Here is an 18,855-nt window from a genome sequence, read left to right as displayed (position 1 = left end):
GGTTGAAAATGCCTTTTCTCTGCGCAAACAACTGCACAGGTCTTAACGCCAACTGGACGGACGCACCGACCGGAACATTTTTCCCTTTCCTTAATTTTATTTTCACCATTTGGAGTTGAAAAAAAAAAAAAAAAAAACATTTAAAAACTGAGGGGTGTTTATTCATCCCCCCACATGTTTATGTCTAGTTGAAAGGATGCACTAAAAATTGGGGAAAAAAAAAAAAAAAAAAAAACAGCCATGCGTTCAGTTCTGTTGAGTGGTTACAACACACGGATGATTGGGAAGCAATGCGGCGTGGAAATTTCACGGGACAGAAATGTGACATATTATCCCATGACTCTCCACGACAAGCAACGCAACTGCCACGTGTTCTTCAAAAAAGGTATGAACTGTGTAACACTCGGATAAATACATAAGTGTAAAAAAAAAAAAAATTTTTTAGCATAAAGTTAAATCACGCCACTCTCTATCAATTGACAAAACGAAGAGGAACACCTTTAGGGGAACTTCACCTAAAGAATGCAACGAGGTTAATCCTCATGAGTAGAGGGGGGAGAAAAAGCCATCGTTCACTTGGCCTCCACAAAATTGTAGCATCTTACACGTAGCAGAAAATGCAGTCATTCTTTCCTCTCTTTTGCGTTAAACAATATCTTGGGGAAATTTTACCAGCTCATGCATTCCAATTCTTTTCGCAGAAGTCGGCACACTCGCTCTGCTTTTCCGGGTCCTGTGAATACGACCTCTAACAAAAGTGATCTTCAGTGATTCATTTAGTTGTGTGGTATGTTGCTAGGTTTGTTTTTACCTTGCTGTCTTTAACGTTTTTTAGTATGTGCAGCATTTCCGTGCCCCCTTCGTCTTCGCTCTCTGCGGGCGAGTCCACCCATGAGGGGGCTTGCACCTGTGCTGGTGTTGTATCGCCATGATGCACTGGTGTCGTATCACCATGATGCGCTGGTGTGGAAACCTCCCGTTGCTGTTGGGGGGAAACACCTTGTCTTTCTCATCCTGGGGATTGGAGAGCTTGCACTTGGTGTGAAGATTCCTCGGTGGTTACACTCGTGGAACTTCTGCCATCTGCCGCTTGTTCTGACGCAACTGAGTTTTCTACTTCCGTTCCTGATGCGGCTTCACCACCCGCGACAGCACCAGGAGGTGAGTGAAAATTTTTATAATACAAATTTGTGTATTAATCAGGAGAGCTCTTCAAGTAGTAGTTGCTCAGTTGGGATTCCACAACGGAGAGAGTGACCTGAGGCATGTCCACTCTGAACACAGCTATGGTGTGCATGAAGTTGTGCTGGCATGCAGACTGACCATCCAGGCTGACCATCCATGATGCCCTCAAAAATTTGCACTTTCGTATGCGGAGTACCCGTGCGGATGCTGCCTATCGCAAAAGTTGGTCCCCCTCGTCGGGAGTTCACTTTGGTGTGGTAATAACGTCTCTTACTCTCAGTTGCCGTGGGAGTCATACTATAAACCTTCCACGTAACAGTTAACTGCTCCTCATGGACGTACAAAAACGAATGTGAATATTTTACCCTCCCCATAATTATATTGCAGTGCTTCATTTAGCTGTTTAAAAAGTAGATCCCCCATTTCAGCGCATCCTCAGGCACCTTCGCCCCTATTCGAATGCTTATTATTTACTTCTTCCCATTTGGTCTGAGTTCATTTTTGTCTTTGCCCTATTCAACATAGATAACTATGTATGGTATGAGGAACAGCTCAAAGTGGGCATTGCACAGGGTGGTGATCTTCACCTCGTTGTCATCTTTCAGTAGGGGTCAGGTGATGCTAATTTCTATCGGCTTATCTTCGCTTAGGAAGGGTTCATAAATCCCATTGGGAGCTTTCTCCTCGGTGAAGTTTGCCTCTCCTTTGTCCTCTTCATCGGGTAGGGAGATAACAGGGATGAGTAAGTCAGGCAGATCATCACTTGGTGGGATGGGCCCCCCTTCCACACAGTCAGTTGCGAAGCGACAAAGTATCACACCTGCGAAGTGACAATATATCACACCTGCGAAGTGACAATATATCACACCTGCGAAGCGACAATATATCACACCTGCGTAGGTAACAGTGTGCAAAAAGGGAAAACTCATATGTGCACACCGCAGGGAGTTTATTTACTTTTTCTTTTCGCACCGTTCAGTTTCAGCCAAGGATGGCATCACAACCCGTTCGATCTGTATCACTTTACCTGCTGGGCAACTCTCCTCTTTCTTATCCTTACACGTCACGAGGAAGAAGTTAATGCGGGGTCGCATCTTGCTGGTTACACACAGGCGGGACGAAATTGACCAGGGGGTCAATTTCCGTGTAGGGCACTAACTCTTACTGTACCGCTCGTGTTTTTAAGCTTCAGGAAGGCATGTAAAGGTTAATTTGGTAAATTGGCGAAATTGGAGTTGCACGTTTAAGGCCAAGTGTTGCGTGGTGGTGGTTGCATAGAAGCGTGCATAGAAGCGTGCCTACAATCGTGCCTACAATCGTGCATGCAGTCGTGCATATGCCTGTGAGCGTAAAAAAGACAAAGCTTGCGAACGCAAAGTAAAATCTCCCTTCCTTTTAACAACCATTGTACGGGAGAGGCCCCCCCGAGAAGTGCCAAACCGATTTTGAGCGATCAAACTGTGCGTGCACACGAATTGAAGCGGGGGGGAAATTGGAGTTTCAAAACGCCCTATCGTGTGTAAGCAAAACGGCAATTCCTTGCCGTGTCTCCCTTTTTTGTGCATTTTTTTTTTTTTTTTCCCAATCGGTGTATCATTTTATCCCCCTCATTTCGCATTATCGATGTTTTAAAAAATTTTTTAAATGTTGAACGACACAGGTACTCATTTGTTTGCATCATCATGAAGGGAGGAGGTCCCATCGGGAATGGGGGGAAATAGTCTGCGCTAAAAAGGTGCAATTGCACGAAGATGCAGGGCCAAGAAGATGCAGCGCAATGAGGGGCAATTTTACCCGTCCCCTCAGGCCTTAAAAATCAGAAAAATTCCCCCCAAAATTAAAAACGAGAAAAAATATAAAAAAGGTTGTAAAAGGGATGGACAAATATTGCCCTTTCAAAATATTACATGAAACAGTTTTGATCTGTTCCTCGGGAAAAAAACAACCTTGTTGTTATTTGTCTCTTCGAAAATGCAAAAATATTTTTTCATTGTACCGGTGAGAAGTAGCCACCTCCAGACAGCTCTCTCATATGTAGCAGAAAAAGCAGTCGTTATTTCCCCTCTTGGTTGTTAAGCAATACGATGGTAAAATTTTATCTTTGCACTCATTCCAGTGGTCATCACAAAACTTCACGCATTCGTCTTGCTTCTCAGGGTCAGTTGCCACTGCTCGTGAGCACACGTGTCCTGCGCTTATCGCTGCATCACTGTCGTAGGTAACAAGGCGCGTCTTCACCTTTCCATGCTTCACATGCTTTAAGAGGTGCAGTACTTGGGTTATCTTGGCAGCGTTACTGGGGGGGGTACTCAGGGCTGGCGATTCCGCAGGTGGGGCTAAAGTTACTACAGTTTCGCTTTGTGTTACTTCAGGTCCGCTCTGTGCTACTTCAGGCCCGCTCTGTGCTGCTCCAGGGCCGCTCATTGATACAGCAGGATCGCTTGGTGGCACTTGAACTCCGCCTGGTGAATTATTTGGCACTACTGTCCCCGCAGGTTGTTCTGTTAAAGTTTCCACCGCTCCCGCACCAGGTGGCCCTCCATTTTGTGCTACTCCATCCTTTACGTCCCCCTGTCCAGCTTGCACGCTAACCTCTCCTGGTGGCACGCTACCCCCATCTGCTTGCACGTCAACCGTTACTTCTGGCACTTCTACCTGATTTTTTACTTCCACTTGAACTGATCCACCAGCCTCTTCTTCTCCTTGCTCCTGTCCAGAAACCACAGGACTGCCAACTTTTCCCTTTTCGCCCTCCTTGGCATTTCCACCTTGAGAGCCGAAGCCCTTATAGTAAAGGTTTTGATAAAGGTCAGGAGAACCCTTCAAGTAGTAGCTATATAGTTGGTTGTCCTTCTTCGCAGCAGATTGGGCGAGGGGAATATCCAAGTTGAAGACAGCCGCGGTGTGGATGAAGTTCTGTTGGCAATGGGCTGGACCATGCATGTCGACCTTGAAGTTGCCATCATCTCCCCAGTATTTGCCCCAACTGTTTCGTAGCAACCAGTAGGATTTCTTCTGTCCCTCCTCGGTGATGTAGTTACCATAGCCGATTATGTTCACTGCGTGGTTAGGCGTCTCGCTACTGCACAGGCTGTGCACCTTCTTCCCATTGAAATCGTAACCCATGAGTTCGTCTGCCTTCACATAAGCGATGACAGATCCTTTGCTCATCACTTCTGACTTTACCAACTTAATAAAAGCATCCATGTTGCCTTTGAAGTGGTCACTCTGGTAAGCGGTGTACCCCTTGGTGCTCACCGAGTTGGGTTGGTACTGCTTGTCTAGGAGCTTCACATTTTCCCATAAGTTTTGCCAGTGACTCTTCGGCTCAGGACAGACGTTATTCACCGCTTTGTAAGAGTATGGGAGGTTCGACTCGGCTGGCAAAAATTTGGTCTCCTCCAGGATGTTCAAAAATTCTAGCGGGTTAGACGGCACTTGACACTTGTCCTTTGCCTCTTTATTGGAACAGTTAGCCACGTAGAGCGCAGAACTAGCAACATGATCGTGCCCCTTCATGCATTTGATCGTTTCTAGGTGCACCTTCGAGGCGAAGAGCCAAGAAGTGGCGCACACGCCCTGATCTTCCGCCTCAATCTTTGACACGCAGCTCGTGTCGTCCTTCCACCTGTTGCAGTACTCCTCCGTGCAGTACATACTGTCTTCAATTAGGGAGCTGTTGTTGTTTTTCTCCTCCGCAGATACGAGATTTATGACAGCATCGTAGGGGACATTCTCCTTGCCACCATTTGTTTCGTTCATGTGTTCCGCTTTGGTAGTCGCGGGGAAGGTAGCCTCTACATGGGTATGAGACAAGCTGGGAAGTAGAAGCCCTTTTTTGCTCTCTACCCACTCGTCCGCATTTTTCAAGCATATAGCTGGATTTTTCAACTTGGTTTGTAACGTAGACTTCGTTTCTCCTGCATGATTCTTCAAAATATTCGTTAGGTTGGCAAACACTTCTTCTTCACTTCCCAACTCGTAGTTTTCCAACACTCCGCTGGAGTCCACCTCCTTCATCGAGGCACAATAATTTAGCAGTTCCTCTTTCAAAGCTGCATCTGCTTCGTCGAAGGTAAGCAACTCGTTGATATCATTTTCTCCTTTTTTGTACACCCCTTGGAGGATCTTACCAATCGAAGTTGCCAACTCGACTTCAGTCGGGTCTTCCTCATCCTGTGCATTCACTTTTATTTCCTTAAATTTATCGGTGACCTCGGAAGAGACGTACTTGAAGCACTCATTCGTTGTGTCGTTATTGTCCATGAGCAGGGTGCATTGGAAGCATTTTTCAATATCCACGTTCCCGTTCAAGTAGCAAGCAGTTGCTATTGTGTCACACTTTTCTACAGCGAAAAAAGAGGAGAAGAAGAAGACATACATAGATGGTTCCATAACCGCAACATGCGCGCAACATGAGAGGCAATTACGACGAACTCTGTCGGAAACACTCCTTGCATGTCCTCTATTTTTACTCCCCTCCTTTGAGGAAGCTTACCTGGGATGTCCCTCTTCACATAGTAACTTTTGCTCTCCACCAAAAGCCTCTCATCATTCACCTTCGACGAATGAACTTGGATGGTCGTAATTGGTTGGTCCAAGTTCTTTAGGATGTATTTTCGGACGTCCACTTCATTGCCTGCAGGGGGGGATAGCAAAATAAAATAAAATAAATAGCCCAAATCTGCATGCAGTTTGCGCCCAACTAGACGTGCACAAATGGGGCAGACATGGCCGTGCTCGCATTTTTAAAATGTCTAATCATTTGGTGAATGGAGTCCAAGTGAAGTAGTACTCCTCCTTCTATTTCTCATTTTCTCTCTGTTATTGTTCACATGCACGTGAAGACACATGCCCGTGTAGACACATGTCCGTGTAGACTCATGCCCGTGTAGACACTTGCGCCATCTCCCTTATATTACTCGCGTCTGCGGGGGCGGATTTGTCGTAAACTTTCCACTTTAGAGTCAACTCCCCCCCCTCGTGAATAAGCACCAGGAATTTAAAAGTCTGCTCATTTTCTTTCCCAGGCTGGCACTTATTCTTTAGCTTTTTTTGGTCCTCTTCAAATTGCACTGCATTATCAAATTTGACCTTTCCAGCGGTTGCCTCCTTTGAGTCAATCAGCTTATGCAATTTGGGCCTCAACTTAATGCTGTTTGTTTTTGTTTCTGCACTGATCGATATGTGCGGGACGAGGTATAATTCGAAGTGTGAACCACAGGGACCAGTAACCTTCACTCCGTTTGCGTCTTTCAGTAGAGCAGTTTTTACTTGAATGGTGCTGTCGTTGGAGGAAGAAGTTTCTGGGGCACCAGAAGAGGTGAGAGTGGCTGCAGGGGGGTTCTCTGCTGCTGTTTTTTCAGCTTCTGCAATGCTTGCCTGAGAGTTGGTCTCCGTTGGGTTAGGTGGGACCCCCGATACGTCTGCAACTGGGGCTGGCTGCTGTGGATCTGCATTCGCGCCTTGACTTGCGCTCTCTACGGAAACAACCGGGTCGGTTGCTCCTTGGGGAGCTGATGGGGGTCCCGGCGCAGCAGCGTCAAGAGATCCATTTTGGACTGTGAGGTTGGAAGATAGATCCTGTGTTTCTTGAGCACTCGGATTTTCAGGGTTTGGTGATGTAACAGTAGGCGATGAAGTATCTTCTTGGGACGGAGATACGGGTGAAGTTTCCTTATTATCGTTCTCCTCCGCCTTTAGCAGGATGCCCCCATTCAACACAGCATCTGAGTAAATCGGTTTGAAAAGCAAAATGGGAGAAATGAATGGAGGGTAAGAAAAGCGCCCTTTCTCCAAAAAAGGAGATCCTTTTTTAATGCCCCTACAGGGGGTGCCTTTTTACACCATTTTCAGAGCACCCCAATTCGTGTCATTTTTTTTTTTTTTTTTTTTTTACTCACATGTTAGGAGAAGGACAGACATACAAGACCTCATTTTGCAGCATGCGGGACAACGAAAACGATATGAATCATTCTACTCTTCACTTTTTTTTTTTTTTTTTTTTATTTTAAGAAACACACCGAACAGTTAATTCAAAGTGAACAACCGAACTGTTCTTTTTCTGACACGCACGCGGTCTCTGGGGAGCATTTCACGTAACGGCAAAAGGAAATTTTATTTTGGTTTATTTTGCTATATTTTGGTTTATTTTGCTATATTTTGCCTTATTTTGCTATATTTTGGTTTATTTTGCTATATTTTGGTTTGTTTTATTTTTCTTTATTTTTATTTTATTTTTTTTTTCTGGCGCAGTAATCTGATCAGCAGTTACACAATTTCGGCCCCTTCCAAAAAACGTGTTTATTCTCCCCAACGAGATACCCCTTGCCCGTTCGGTGATGCACACACATGTATGCTAATTTCCACGTGTGTGCACCAGACCTCTCGGTCGATGCCTCTGCGCGGTTATTTGTTCTTTACAAGTGGTGCACAATGGATGGGTAAAAGGGGGGCATACACTGCCGCTCTGTATCAACCATCTCCGAGCATTACCATATCGATGATAAAAAAAAAAAAAAAAAAAGGGGAGAAAAAGAAAATGAAGTTTTACGAAAAGTGTATACCCAATTTTTGAGTGCCCTTTGGTTAATCACCCCAATGGGTACCTTCATCCTGCTTACGAAATAAAACAATACCCTTCTTTACATTTTTATCTTTCCTTGTCCGCTTCTCCCTCCAATGGATAGGCCTTCCATTTTTATTGTTAAAATTTCCTCGGAGGCATATGAAACTGGCTGAAGCGTATTGTCCTCACAGTGAATGTCAAGCAGGTGGTCCTTTTTCATCTTCGAAGTAGATCTTATGATCCACTTCGTTGAACATGGGGTTCCTCTTGAACATGGGGTCCCTCTTGGCCATGGAGTCCCTCTCTAGCTTCGCTACTCTCCCCATTGAAGCTCATGTGTAAGCGTGGTGCAGGAAATATTCGAGAAAATGCATCACACCATCTGATAATTTACACCCCCTTCTGGCCCCTTAGCAAGGGTGACTTAACCTTCCTGGACCTCAAGTATGTTGGAGCTTCCCCTGCGGAGGAGACTATTGCCGCTTTTGCGAGGGTATACCCGTGTCTGGGGCAACCTCTTTAGGAGCGTCATCTCCACCCGGAGGAGTAATTCAATGAGCTATGTTTTGGGAAGTCCACATGGGGGAGGTACCCCCCCTTTGTGGGTGCTTCTCTTCATGGTAGGGCTATCCACACAGTGTGCATGTAAAGTTGGTAACACTTGGAACGGGGACATGTGCTAGCCCGATATCCCCCGCTGAACATGTGGTGAACACCTGGTGAACCCCTGGTGAACATTCCTCCCCCCGTCCTCCTATCACACCAATCGCTTTAAAATTACTCATAAACAAATGGCACGTCCGAAAATATTTTTTGCGCTGCGATATATCTGTTCTGAGCACAGCTCCACTTGAACGGCTAGTATGTTCACCACTGGATCAACTGCGAGGACATTTTCCATTTTCACTACTTTAATATTACATAGTATAGCAGCGGCACCCCTGCTAGGGTTTATTTTGTGCCAGTCTTATGCGACAGAATGACCTAAGGGTGATCACTCTCCACTTTTATGGTTGTACCGTCCGCTTAGTGTACACTCGTGTAGCTTCCAGGGCAATCGTTCGAAGTCTCCATTTGGAGGGAACTCCCAACCGGTTCGTTTCTACCCCCGTGCGTGAAAGTTTCCCCCTCAAAAAAAAAAAAAAAAAGGAAAGCTAAGCAATAGCAACGAGGACGACCGTGGAGAATACACTCCTTAGGTGCAGCAAGATAAGTGCAATTTTCTACGACGTGAATTGAAGCCCCTTTAACTCGTGTCCTTTTGGAAATTGTTCCAACTTCACACCAAACGGATAAGTGCCCATTTTAAGATTGAACAAAGCTAAGTGCACGCCTGCTGAGTCGTGAGTGTATACACACGCACAAGGTGGCAGCTGTGATGCAGTCCAAACGAGCGCCAAGCGTGGTTTGCCGCCGCCTGCTCAGGTGAAGCTGCTCCTAATGTCACTCTCACCTCGCGAAGTAGTCCAACCGGGGGATTAAGGGTGCAAAAAAAATGGAAAAAGAAAAAGCAAAATATGGTAAAAAAGGCTGCATAAAAGCTACCTAAAAAGTGTCTAAAAAGTGTTCATTAAAAATTGCCTGACGGACGGGTGAAGCGCGAGGCCTGCTCGGAGATCCTCCCAGGAAAAGAAAAAAATGGGCGCCCATAAACGCAGGGAGTAAAAGAAAAAAAGGAAAACGCCATGACATGCGTAAAAAACGCAGGTACATTTTTTCGTTTTTTTTCGTTTTTTTTTTTTTTTTTTTTTTGTTATTGAAAGGAGAAAGCTGTTCCCATTAAGCGACGTAACATACACGTAGGATTGTTTTCACGATTTAACCACGCACATCACATTCTTTCTACACGAAGCAGAAGAAGCAGTCGTTGCTTCCTCTCTTCTTCGTTAAGCAGTAGCCAGGAGACACCTTGTCTTTGCATGCATCCCAATTCTTTTCACAAAATTCGATGCACTCCGCTTGTTTATCGACATCTGTGGAGAAAGCTCTGGAGCAAACTTTTTCATCACCCAAGGCATCTGCATTATCGTATGACACGAAATTACTTTTTACTTTTCCATTCTTTACGTTCTTCAAGAAATGGAGAGCTTCCTTTACTTCAGTCACGATAACTCCAGTGCTACCCGTCAACGTTGAGAGGGGCGCCCTGGCGGGTTGTGCTGATGGTACCTGCACTGTTTGCGGAGTCGGTTGCACAGTCGGTTGCTCAGGCGCTTGCCCTGTAGTTCCCGTAGTCGCGAGTGAATTGGGAGTTCCTGGTAATGTAGGTGATACTTGTTGATCCGCTCCTCCATTTTGTTGCACGGGTGCTGCAGATGCATCTGGATTAGTGGGTAAGGAAGTGCTGGGAACTGTTTGTAGTGGGCTTGAACCAACTGCACTTCCTTCTGGTACTGGTGTCCCAGGCCCTGGTTGTACTTGTCCATTCGCACTTCCTCCTGCTGATTGGCCTGATCCACTACCTCCACTATGTGATGCTTGTGCTTCCGTAGGTACTACAGGTGGCTCTTCTTGCCCCTGAACGGTCAAATTGTTGCTAGCATTTTTTGCACCGCCAGAATTGCCGTCACTTTCCGCCTCGAGTTTATTAAAATAAAAGTTACTGAAAAAATCTGGTGATTTCTTCAAGTAGTAGTTATTTATTTCTGGGTCGCTATTCGGTGCGGGGACGATCACGGGGATGTCCACGTTGAAGACAGCAGCGGTGTGGATGAAGTTCTGTTGGCAATGGGCTGGTCCATGCATGTCCACCTTAAACTTGCCTTTATCTCCCCAGTGCTTGCCCCAACTGTTTTGTAGCAACCAGTAAGACTTTTTCACTCCTTCCCCGTTTATGTAGTTACCATAGCCTACTATGTTGACAGCGAGGTCGGGCGTTTCACCTCCACACAAAGAGAGCACCTTCTTCCCATTCAGGTCGTACGACATCACTCCTTGTGCCTTCACATAAGCGATTGCGGATCCTTTGTTCATCACTTCTGATTTTACCAACTTGTTAAACGCGTCCATGTTGCCTTTGAAGTGGTCACTCTGGTAGGCGGTGTACCCCTTGGTGCTTACCGAGTTGGGTTGATACTGCTTGTCTAGGAGCTTCACATTTTCCCATAAGTTTTGCCAGTGACTCTTCGGCTCCGGGCAGACGTTATTCACCGCTTTGTAAGAGTATGGAAGGTCCGACTCGGCTGGCAAAAATTTGGTCTCCTCCAGGATGTTCAAAAATTCTAGCGGGTTAGACGCAGCTTGACACTTGTCCTTCGCTTCTTTACTGGAACAGTTAGCCACGTAGAGAGCAGAACTTGGGACGTGTTCGTAGCCCTTCACACACTTTATCGTTTCCAGGTGCACCTTCGAGGCGAACAGCCAAGACGTGGCGCAGTCTCCTTGGTCCTGAGCCTCAATCTTTGCGATGCAGCTGCTGGTGTCCTTCGTCCAATCGCAATAGTCCGCATTGCAAAACAGCTTATCTGATACGTGTAAGAGATGCACATCTGCACTCTGGGTGGTGGCCGAATTGGAAGTGCTGCCTTCGGTTTCAACATAGGTGTTCGCGCTATCATGCACGCTGCTATGCTCCAGGATGGGAAGTACCAATCCCGTTTTGCTTCCAATCCAGTGACCAACTTTCTTCAAACATATGGCTGGATTTTTAAGCTTGTTCTTTAGTGAATACACATTAAGATCGCTGTTGCTCTGCAGCATGGTCGTTATGTGTGCGAATACCTCCTCAGCGTTGCCCAGCTCGTGATTGTCCAGCGCACCGCTTGAGTCTGTTTCCTTCATTAATGAGCAGTACTTCAACAACTCAGACTTAAAAGAAGAATCCATGATGGCTAGCTGATCCACCTCTTTGTAGTGATTCTCTCCCTTTTTGTAAATTTTGATGAATATTTTATCAATTGCTCCTTCCAGTTCCACTTCGTTGGGGTTCTCCTCGTCTTCTCCCTTCGCTTGTATATCATCAAATCTGCTTCTAATCTCGGGGGACACAAAATTGAAGCATTCCTGAGCGCTGTCCTTCTTCTGAAGCAGCAGCGTGCAGTGGTAGCACTTCTGGATATCTAATACACCGCTCATGAAGCACTCGTTGGCAATCGCGTCACATTTCTCTGCAAAAAAAAAAAAAAAAAAAAAGGAGACGTATATCGAATAGAAGCAATGCTAACGTTGCAACGTTTTACACCAGAGCGTGCAATTTAGAGGAGCCCTCTTAGGAGGCAACTCCTCAACGCCATGGGAACCTACCTGGGATATCATTCATGACGGAGAAATTTTTGCTCTCCACGTAAATGGTCTTATGCTTTTCAGTCATCACCATCACTTGCATGGAAGTGATAGGCTGGCCGATGTCCTTCATTTTGTACTTTCTAATATCCACCGTTTTATCGTTAGCTGCAAAGGGGAATGTGTTGCGTGGTGGTCAGAATGAACGTGTGGATGATGTACACGCAAGGGGGAGACTCTCTTGAATGTCAATTACATTCCCGTGTCTTCTTTTGCCTCCTTACTTGATTCCCCCTTGGGAGGATAGACCTTCCACTTAATGGTTAGCTCTCCCTCGTAAATGTACAAGACAAGCTTAAAAGATTTATTTTCAGCACAGATGTTCTGTAGGAGATGTTTCTCCTTCTCAAATTTGATCCTATTGTCCACCTTCATGAATAATGGCTCCATCTCAATTTCGCTTCTTTCTGCGTTAACGTTCATGTAGAGATAGGGTACGAGGTATACTTGAAAGAAGGACTTGCATGGACCTGTTATTTTGAGCCCCTTCTGGTCCTTCAACAAGGACGATTTTACCTCAATGGGATTTGTGGTGATCGCGGGGGGAGGGGCAGCTACTTGGGTAGCGGAATCTGCTTGGGGATTCGCTTGTTCAGGATTTTGAACAGTGGAAACTACATTATCTCCATTTTGACCTCCATTTGATGTTATAGTTTCTTCAATAGACTGATCTTGCGCATTCTCTGGTATTGCAGGTATCTGTGTTCCAGGTACCTGTGTTGCATTATGTGTTTCACCTGCGCTACCTGATCCTGCTTGGAGATCTGTGCCTCCTCCCCCACTTGGTTGCCCAGATGGGGAGCTAACAGTGGTGCCAGTGGAAGAGCCATTTCCTGGAATGGTCTGTTCAGCATTCTGCTGTGGCGATTTACTTGAATCATCTGATACTCCACTTGTCGGCCCACTACTCTGTACACCATCCGGTCCACTACCCAGTCCACTACTCGATTCACTAATCTCACCCGGGGTGCACTTCACTGAGTGCCTATTCAGCAACATATCTGCAGTGAAATGAATTAAAGGGAAGTATAATGATGAGGGGATGTCCTTCCATGTCAGGATAAGCCTGTTTCCCTCGTGTCAGCATACAAGGGCACCACTTTAAGCTTCATTTTGGCAACTCTCCCATGTATAAAATGGATGACACAAATTGCGTGGTCCATCTCTTTTATTGCTTCTCATTCTTACATAATATCAAGAGGGCACACCAACGAGACTTCATTTTGTTCCACAGGATTAAGCAAAAATGACTGTAATAATTATCCTTCGCGTAATTTTAATTTGATCATACTCTTGGAGTACGTGTGTAACTTTCGCGGAGGACTAGCCAACTTTTCCTTTTGACGAAGAAACGTGTTTGTTCTGTTTATGAAGCACATGTGTGGCTACTATTTTTGTGTTTTGCTTCCCGAAGAGAAAAAAAAAAAAAAAAAAAAATGCATTCCTGGGGTGCACTAAACTGAGCACTAATTTTGTGAGAAGTGACCCGAGTGAGCTCTCCACATGTGTGCATCCATCTGTGCGTCCATCTGTTCGTCCATCTGTATGACCATCTGTATGTCATGCACACGAGAGTGTGCATTCGTACTGGAGTGTTTACCCTTTTTTAAAGCGGCGCCAATCGACTCCAAGCGTGACACGACTCAAATAGCTTACACGCGTGCGATTAGCGTATTTGCGTGGGACTGCTTATATTCACACACCAGTTTGGCAAAAGATCGACCAGGATGAAAAAGTGACCGTCTCACAATTATCCATCGTTGGGGGGACGTGTCCGACCCAGAGAAATTATTTTTTTTTTTTTGCATGCGAATTTAATCTCGTTCAGTCGGTTACAGCATTTGTGTCGAGTCAATTTTTGACGGAGAGATAATTCGCTCATTCGTGTATCCACAAGAACTCTCTCGCGCATTTTTACTAAACGTGTGTAAAGAAAGGTGTGTAAAAAAGGAAGGCCAAAAAGGGGGTGTAAAAAAGGAGGGCCAAAAAAGGGCATGCAAAAAAGGAAGGCCAAAAAAAGGGCATGCAAAAAAGAAAGGGGAAAAAAAAAACGCCTTCGAAATGCTCCGGTTATAATTCACTTAGATAAAATGAATAATCCTAAAAAGGGAGCACCTGGGGATGCATAAAGATGGTGGGACCATACTTTCACTTGGGCTGTGATTGGACGAGGGTCCTCAATCGCCAGGGAAGTTGCACATACATACGTACCTACTGCGTGCACACATGATGGGATACACGAATGGGCACTTACACATGCGTTTTTTTCCTCGCGTGGCCACCCTCCCCAACTCACACAAAGCAAAAGAAGCAGTCATTACTTCCTCTCTTCTTCGTTAAGCAGTACCCAGGAGACACTGTACTTTTGCATGCATCCCAGTTCGCTTCACAAAACTCAACGCACTCTTCTTGCTTCTCATGGTCCACGGCATACGCTCTAGAGCAAACCTTCTCCGCGCCAATCCGCTTCTCCGTGTCGTATGTGACTAGCCCTACCTTTACCTTGCCGTTTTTAATATGCTTCAGAATTTGAAGGACTTCCTTAACCTCGGACTCGACGGTGGCTGAGGTGCTGTTAGTCGGGGCGCCAGGTACGGGTTCTGCGGTTTGTACGGTTGGTTCGTTTTGTACGGTTGGTGCGGGTGATTCGCTTGGTGTGTGTGGTCCGTTTGGTGCGGGTGCTGCGGGAGCTGCGGGTGGTCCGATTGGTGGGGGTGGTGTGGGTAGTACGGTTTCTACGTTTGGTGCGGGTGTCTGTGGCAATGCTCCTGTGCCTGCGGTGAGTCCTCCCGTTTGTTCGTTTGGATTTACGACCGGCGTTGATCCTCCATCAGCAGTTCCTATTTCTGTTCCTGCTTCCTGTCCTGAGTCCGCTCTTGTCTGAGTTGATCCTGAAGAGAGTGAACCTGCTGCGACTTCACCTGTTGGTTGGGTATCCTTACTATCTGCCACTTTTCTTTCCTCTTCAGTAATCTCTTTTTGATCATCCTCTTGTCCATACACAGTGGAGGCTCCCTGCACGCACTCCTTGCTGACTCCCCCCGTAGCGCCATTTTCCTGAAACTTCTTATAATACAAATTGTCATAATAATCAGGCGAATTCTTCAAATAGTAGTCATTTATTTCTGGGTCCTTGTTGATGGGGTGTGTGGCTAGAGGTATGTCCAAGTTGAAGACAGCGGCGGTGTGGATGAAGTTCTGTTGGCATCCAGGAGGACCATGCATGTCGACCTTGAAGTTGCCATCATCTCCCCAGTATTTTCCCCAACTGTTTCGTAGCAACCAGTAGGATTTCTTCTGTCCCTCCTCGGTGATGTAGTTGCCATAGCCTACTATGTTCACAGCGAGATCGGGTTTTTCACCACCACACAAGCTATGCACATCCAAGCCGTTCAAGTCGTACTTCATCACTCCTTGTGCCTTCACATACGCGATTGCGGATCCTTTGTTCATCACTTCTGATTTTACCAACTTAATAAAAGCATCCATGTTGCCTTTGAAGTGGTCACTCTGGTAAGCGGTGTACCCCTTGGTGCTCACCGAGTTGGGTTGGTACTGCTTGTCTAGGAGCTTCACATTTTCCCATAAGTTTTGCCAGTGACTCTTCGGCTCGGGACAGACGTTATTCACCGCTTTGTAAGAGTATGGAAGGTCCGACTCGGCTGGCAAAAATTTGGTCTCCTCCAGGGTGTTCAAAAACTCTAGCGGATTCGACGCAGCTTGACACTTGTCCTTCGCTTCTTTACTGGAACAGTTAGCCACATAGAGAGCAGAACTTGGGACGTGTTCGTAACCCTTCACACACTTGATCGTTTCCAGGTGCACCTTCGAGGCAAACAGCCATGACGTAGCGCAGTCTCCCTGGTCCCCCGCCTCAATCTTCGCCATACAGCTGCTTGAATCCTTCCACCTGTCGCAGTACTCATCGTTGCAGTGTAGCTTATCCGCGAGCACACTGGGGTGCACATCTACACAGTCCAGAGTTGTCAAATCGATGATTCCATCCTCGTCTTCTTTAAAGGCAGGCGTTCCATCTACAGTTGTCTCTACCGAGTTGGAGCCATCCTGCACGTTCTTATGGACCAAGTGGGGAAACGCTAACTTGGGAAGCAACAGCCCGGTTTTGCCATCCACCCACTCGTCTGGATTTTTTAAACAAATAGCCACGTTCTTCATTTTATTTGGCAACAAAGTGACGGCATAATTACCATTCTTCTCTAGCATGTTTGCTATGTGGGCAAACACATCATCTGTATTACCCATCTCGTAGTTTTCGAGCACCCCACTGATATCCATCTCCTTCATCAGGTCACAATACTTTAGCAGTTCTTCCTTGAAGGTGGCATCTAAGATGGCCAAATGGTTAACCTCATGTTTTCCTCCTTCCACCTTATTGTACATTTTGTCCAAAATGTTATGAATAGATTGTTCCAGTTCTACTTCGTTTGGATCTTGTTCGTCTTCTCCCTTCACTTGTATATCGTCAAATCGGTTTTTAATTTCGGGGGACACAAATTTGAAGCATTCCTCAGCGTTCTTCTTCTTCTGCAGTAGCAGTGTGCAGTGGTAACACTTTTGGATATCCAATACACCGCTCATGAAGCAATCGTTGGCAATCGCGTCACATTTCTCTACAAAAAAAAAAAGCGGAAGCGTATATCGAATCGAAGCAATGTTAACGTTACTACGTTGAAGAGCTGAGTGTTCACTTTAGATGGATCCTCTTAGCAGGTAACTCCCCACCGCCATGGGAACCTAACCTGGTATCTCTTCCATCACTGAGTAATTTTTGCTTTCGACCAGAAGTGTTTTGTCATTTTTGGAGGTAACCAACACTTGTATGGAGGTGATCGGCCTGCCGATGTCCCTCATTTTGTACTTTCTCACGTCCAGCGTCTTGTCCGATGCTGCAGGGGAAGGTCATTGCGCATGGGTGTGCGGTGACGAGAAAAAAAAAAACACACAAAAACGCACAAATAAACACACATATAAACGCACAATTAAATGAGCAGCACCAGGGAAACACCCCCCATGCAGGTTACTTCTTCATTCTAGCTTCGCCCTACCTGTCACCCCCTTGGGAGGGTACACCTTCCATTTTATAGTCAAAACATCCTCGTGCATGAATACAACTAGCTTGAAGGTTTTTCCCTCACCACAAATGTTGAGCAGGCGATATTTGTCTTGTTCAAATTTGATTTTATCATCCACCTTGGTGAACATGGGGTCCATTTCTATGTCCGTATTTTTAGCATTGACATCGATGTACAAGTATGGTACGAGGAAAACCTGAAAGGTTGCGTCACAAGGTCCGGTAATCTTTATTCCCTTCTGGTCCTTCAACAGAGCTGACTTTACTTGAATGGGCTTCAAAGAAGCTTGGGCTTCATCCTGTATGGGATTATCACCCCCTGGTGCGGAGGCTGCAAGTGGGGGACTTCCATTAGTACTAATGCCTGTATCAATGAGGTTGGACTCAGTTGAAGGGGGTACTTCCGATGTGCCAGGGTTATGTGCTTGGTCTTGTGAAACACTGTGGGTTACACCATCCTGTTGAGGTGGTGATTCCGGTTGAGGTGGTGATTCCGGTTGAGGTGGTAATTCCTGTGGATCTTGTGGTTCCTCTTGAGCAGGGCTTCTATCTTGTGATTCACCTTCCTCTCCTCCTGAATTGGGTGGTGAGGGAGCGTCACCTCCCTCTGAATTCTTTTGGGAATCCCCATCTGTGGAATCGCCTGTGTGCGATGTGCTTCCCTCCTGTGATTCACATTTGACCACACCTTCGGTGCAGAGCCAATCTGCGTTCAAATTCAGAGAGGGAAAAATGTAAACAGGGATGAACATCTAGCTTCAACGGTGGAATTATATCATCTTCGCTAGATTGATCGACTTTTCTTCATGCATGCAATGCGCAGCCATGGTTGTGTGCCTCCCTCGTTTAGGAGCTATTGGCTAAGCGCGTTCCCCTCCTCATGATGAGCAGTCGATACTCATTTTTTTACTTTTTTCTCTCATCGATTAATTCTCATCTCTTTTTTTTATTACATAAAGTCAGCAGGAAGAAGATGGGGAGCCTCATTTTGTTGCATGCAAGCGGGGAAACAAGTCCTGACAGGGCCTCTCCTATTTTCCACTCTTAAGTGTGTAAAAGGGAGCATATATATGTGTTAATAAGTTGGTGAGTAAGTGAGTGAGTGAGTGAGTAAATGAGTGAGTAGGCACTGGCCAACTTCCGTAACTATTACTGCAACTTTGGGAAGAAGAACGAACGAAGGAGTTGTTCACCCTCTTTGCGCCTTAAAGTTGGTGGCTACGCGGATGCTCAATTGGGAAAAGTAATAAAAAAAAAAAAAAAAAAACGAAAAGGAAAAGGAACGGAATACAACTCTTTCGCCAAGAACAGAGCTTCAATCCATCGTGCAACAGTTTCTCAACCGATGAGAACGGCAAACGCATACTATTTATTTTAACCGAAAAACTTTTTGTAATAATCTTTTAATTTTACTTTAGCGTTCATGTTAGTGTTAATGTTTCTGCTAATGTTCGTCCTAAGTGTGCATGTGATCGCGCCTGAAGCGCTTCGCGAAAAAATGTGTAAGGGAGAAGTTCACGCGTGAATCCTGTTGGGCGCTTAGATTTTCGCGAGTGTGTAAAAAATAGGGGAAAAAAAAAAAAAAAAAAAAAAAGCTACTTGAGAGGGGAAAATAAAATGAACATATATAAACGTTCACATTCCATTACGTACATCCTGTACAACCATGTATCTTTTAAGTCCACTAAGGAGAAGCAAAAGATTAAGTGGTTTCACTAAAGGGGCAACT

The 18,855-nt window shown here is 45.6% G+C and overlaps 3 protein-coding genes across 3 annotated transcripts; all 3 read right to left on the bottom strand.

Moving 5' to 3' along the window:
- Positions 1-3,213: 3,213 nt before the first annotated feature.
- On the bottom strand, positions 3,214-7,122 carry PCYB_042240 (serine-repeat antigen; the record flags this gene model as incomplete). The annotated part of the gene is made up of 4 exons (XM_004225375.1): positions 3,214-5,531; positions 5,684-5,824; positions 6,108-6,914; positions 7,089-7,122. The coding sequence occupies 4 exons, from the start codon at positions 7,120-7,122 to the stop codon at positions 3,214-3,216; spliced, it is 3,300 nt and encodes a 1,099-aa protein (XP_004225423.1).
- Positions 7,123-9,595: 2,473 nt separating this feature from the next.
- On the bottom strand, positions 9,596-13,256 carry PCYB_042230 (serine-repeat antigen; the record flags this gene model as incomplete). Its single annotated transcript, XM_004225374.1, has 4 exons — positions 9,596-11,859; positions 11,996-12,142; positions 12,259-13,035; positions 13,223-13,256. The coding sequence occupies 4 exons, from the start codon at positions 13,254-13,256 to the stop codon at positions 9,596-9,598; spliced, it is 3,222 nt and encodes a 1,073-aa protein (XP_004225422.1).
- Positions 13,257-14,326: 1,070 nt separating this feature from the next.
- Positions 14,327-18,113, bottom strand: PCYB_042220 (serine-repeat antigen; the record flags this gene model as incomplete). The annotated part of the gene is made up of 4 exons (XM_004225373.1): positions 14,327-16,665; positions 16,795-16,941; positions 17,101-17,832; positions 18,080-18,113. 4 exons carry the CDS (start codon positions 18,111-18,113, stop codon positions 14,327-14,329), a joined length of 3,252 nt encoding a protein of 1,083 aa, XP_004225421.1.
- Between the last annotated feature and the right edge of the window lie 742 nt (positions 18,114-18,855).

Source organism: Plasmodium cynomolgi, chromosome 4, assembly GCF_000321355.1.
Source record: "Plasmodium cynomolgi strain B DNA, chromosome 4, whole genome shotgun sequence".
NCBI classification, from domain to species: domain Eukaryota; phylum Apicomplexa; class Aconoidasida; order Haemosporida; family Plasmodiidae; genus Plasmodium; species Plasmodium cynomolgi.
Note: the sequence above shows the minus strand (reverse complement) of the source record. Positions and strands in the feature narration are given on the sequence as shown.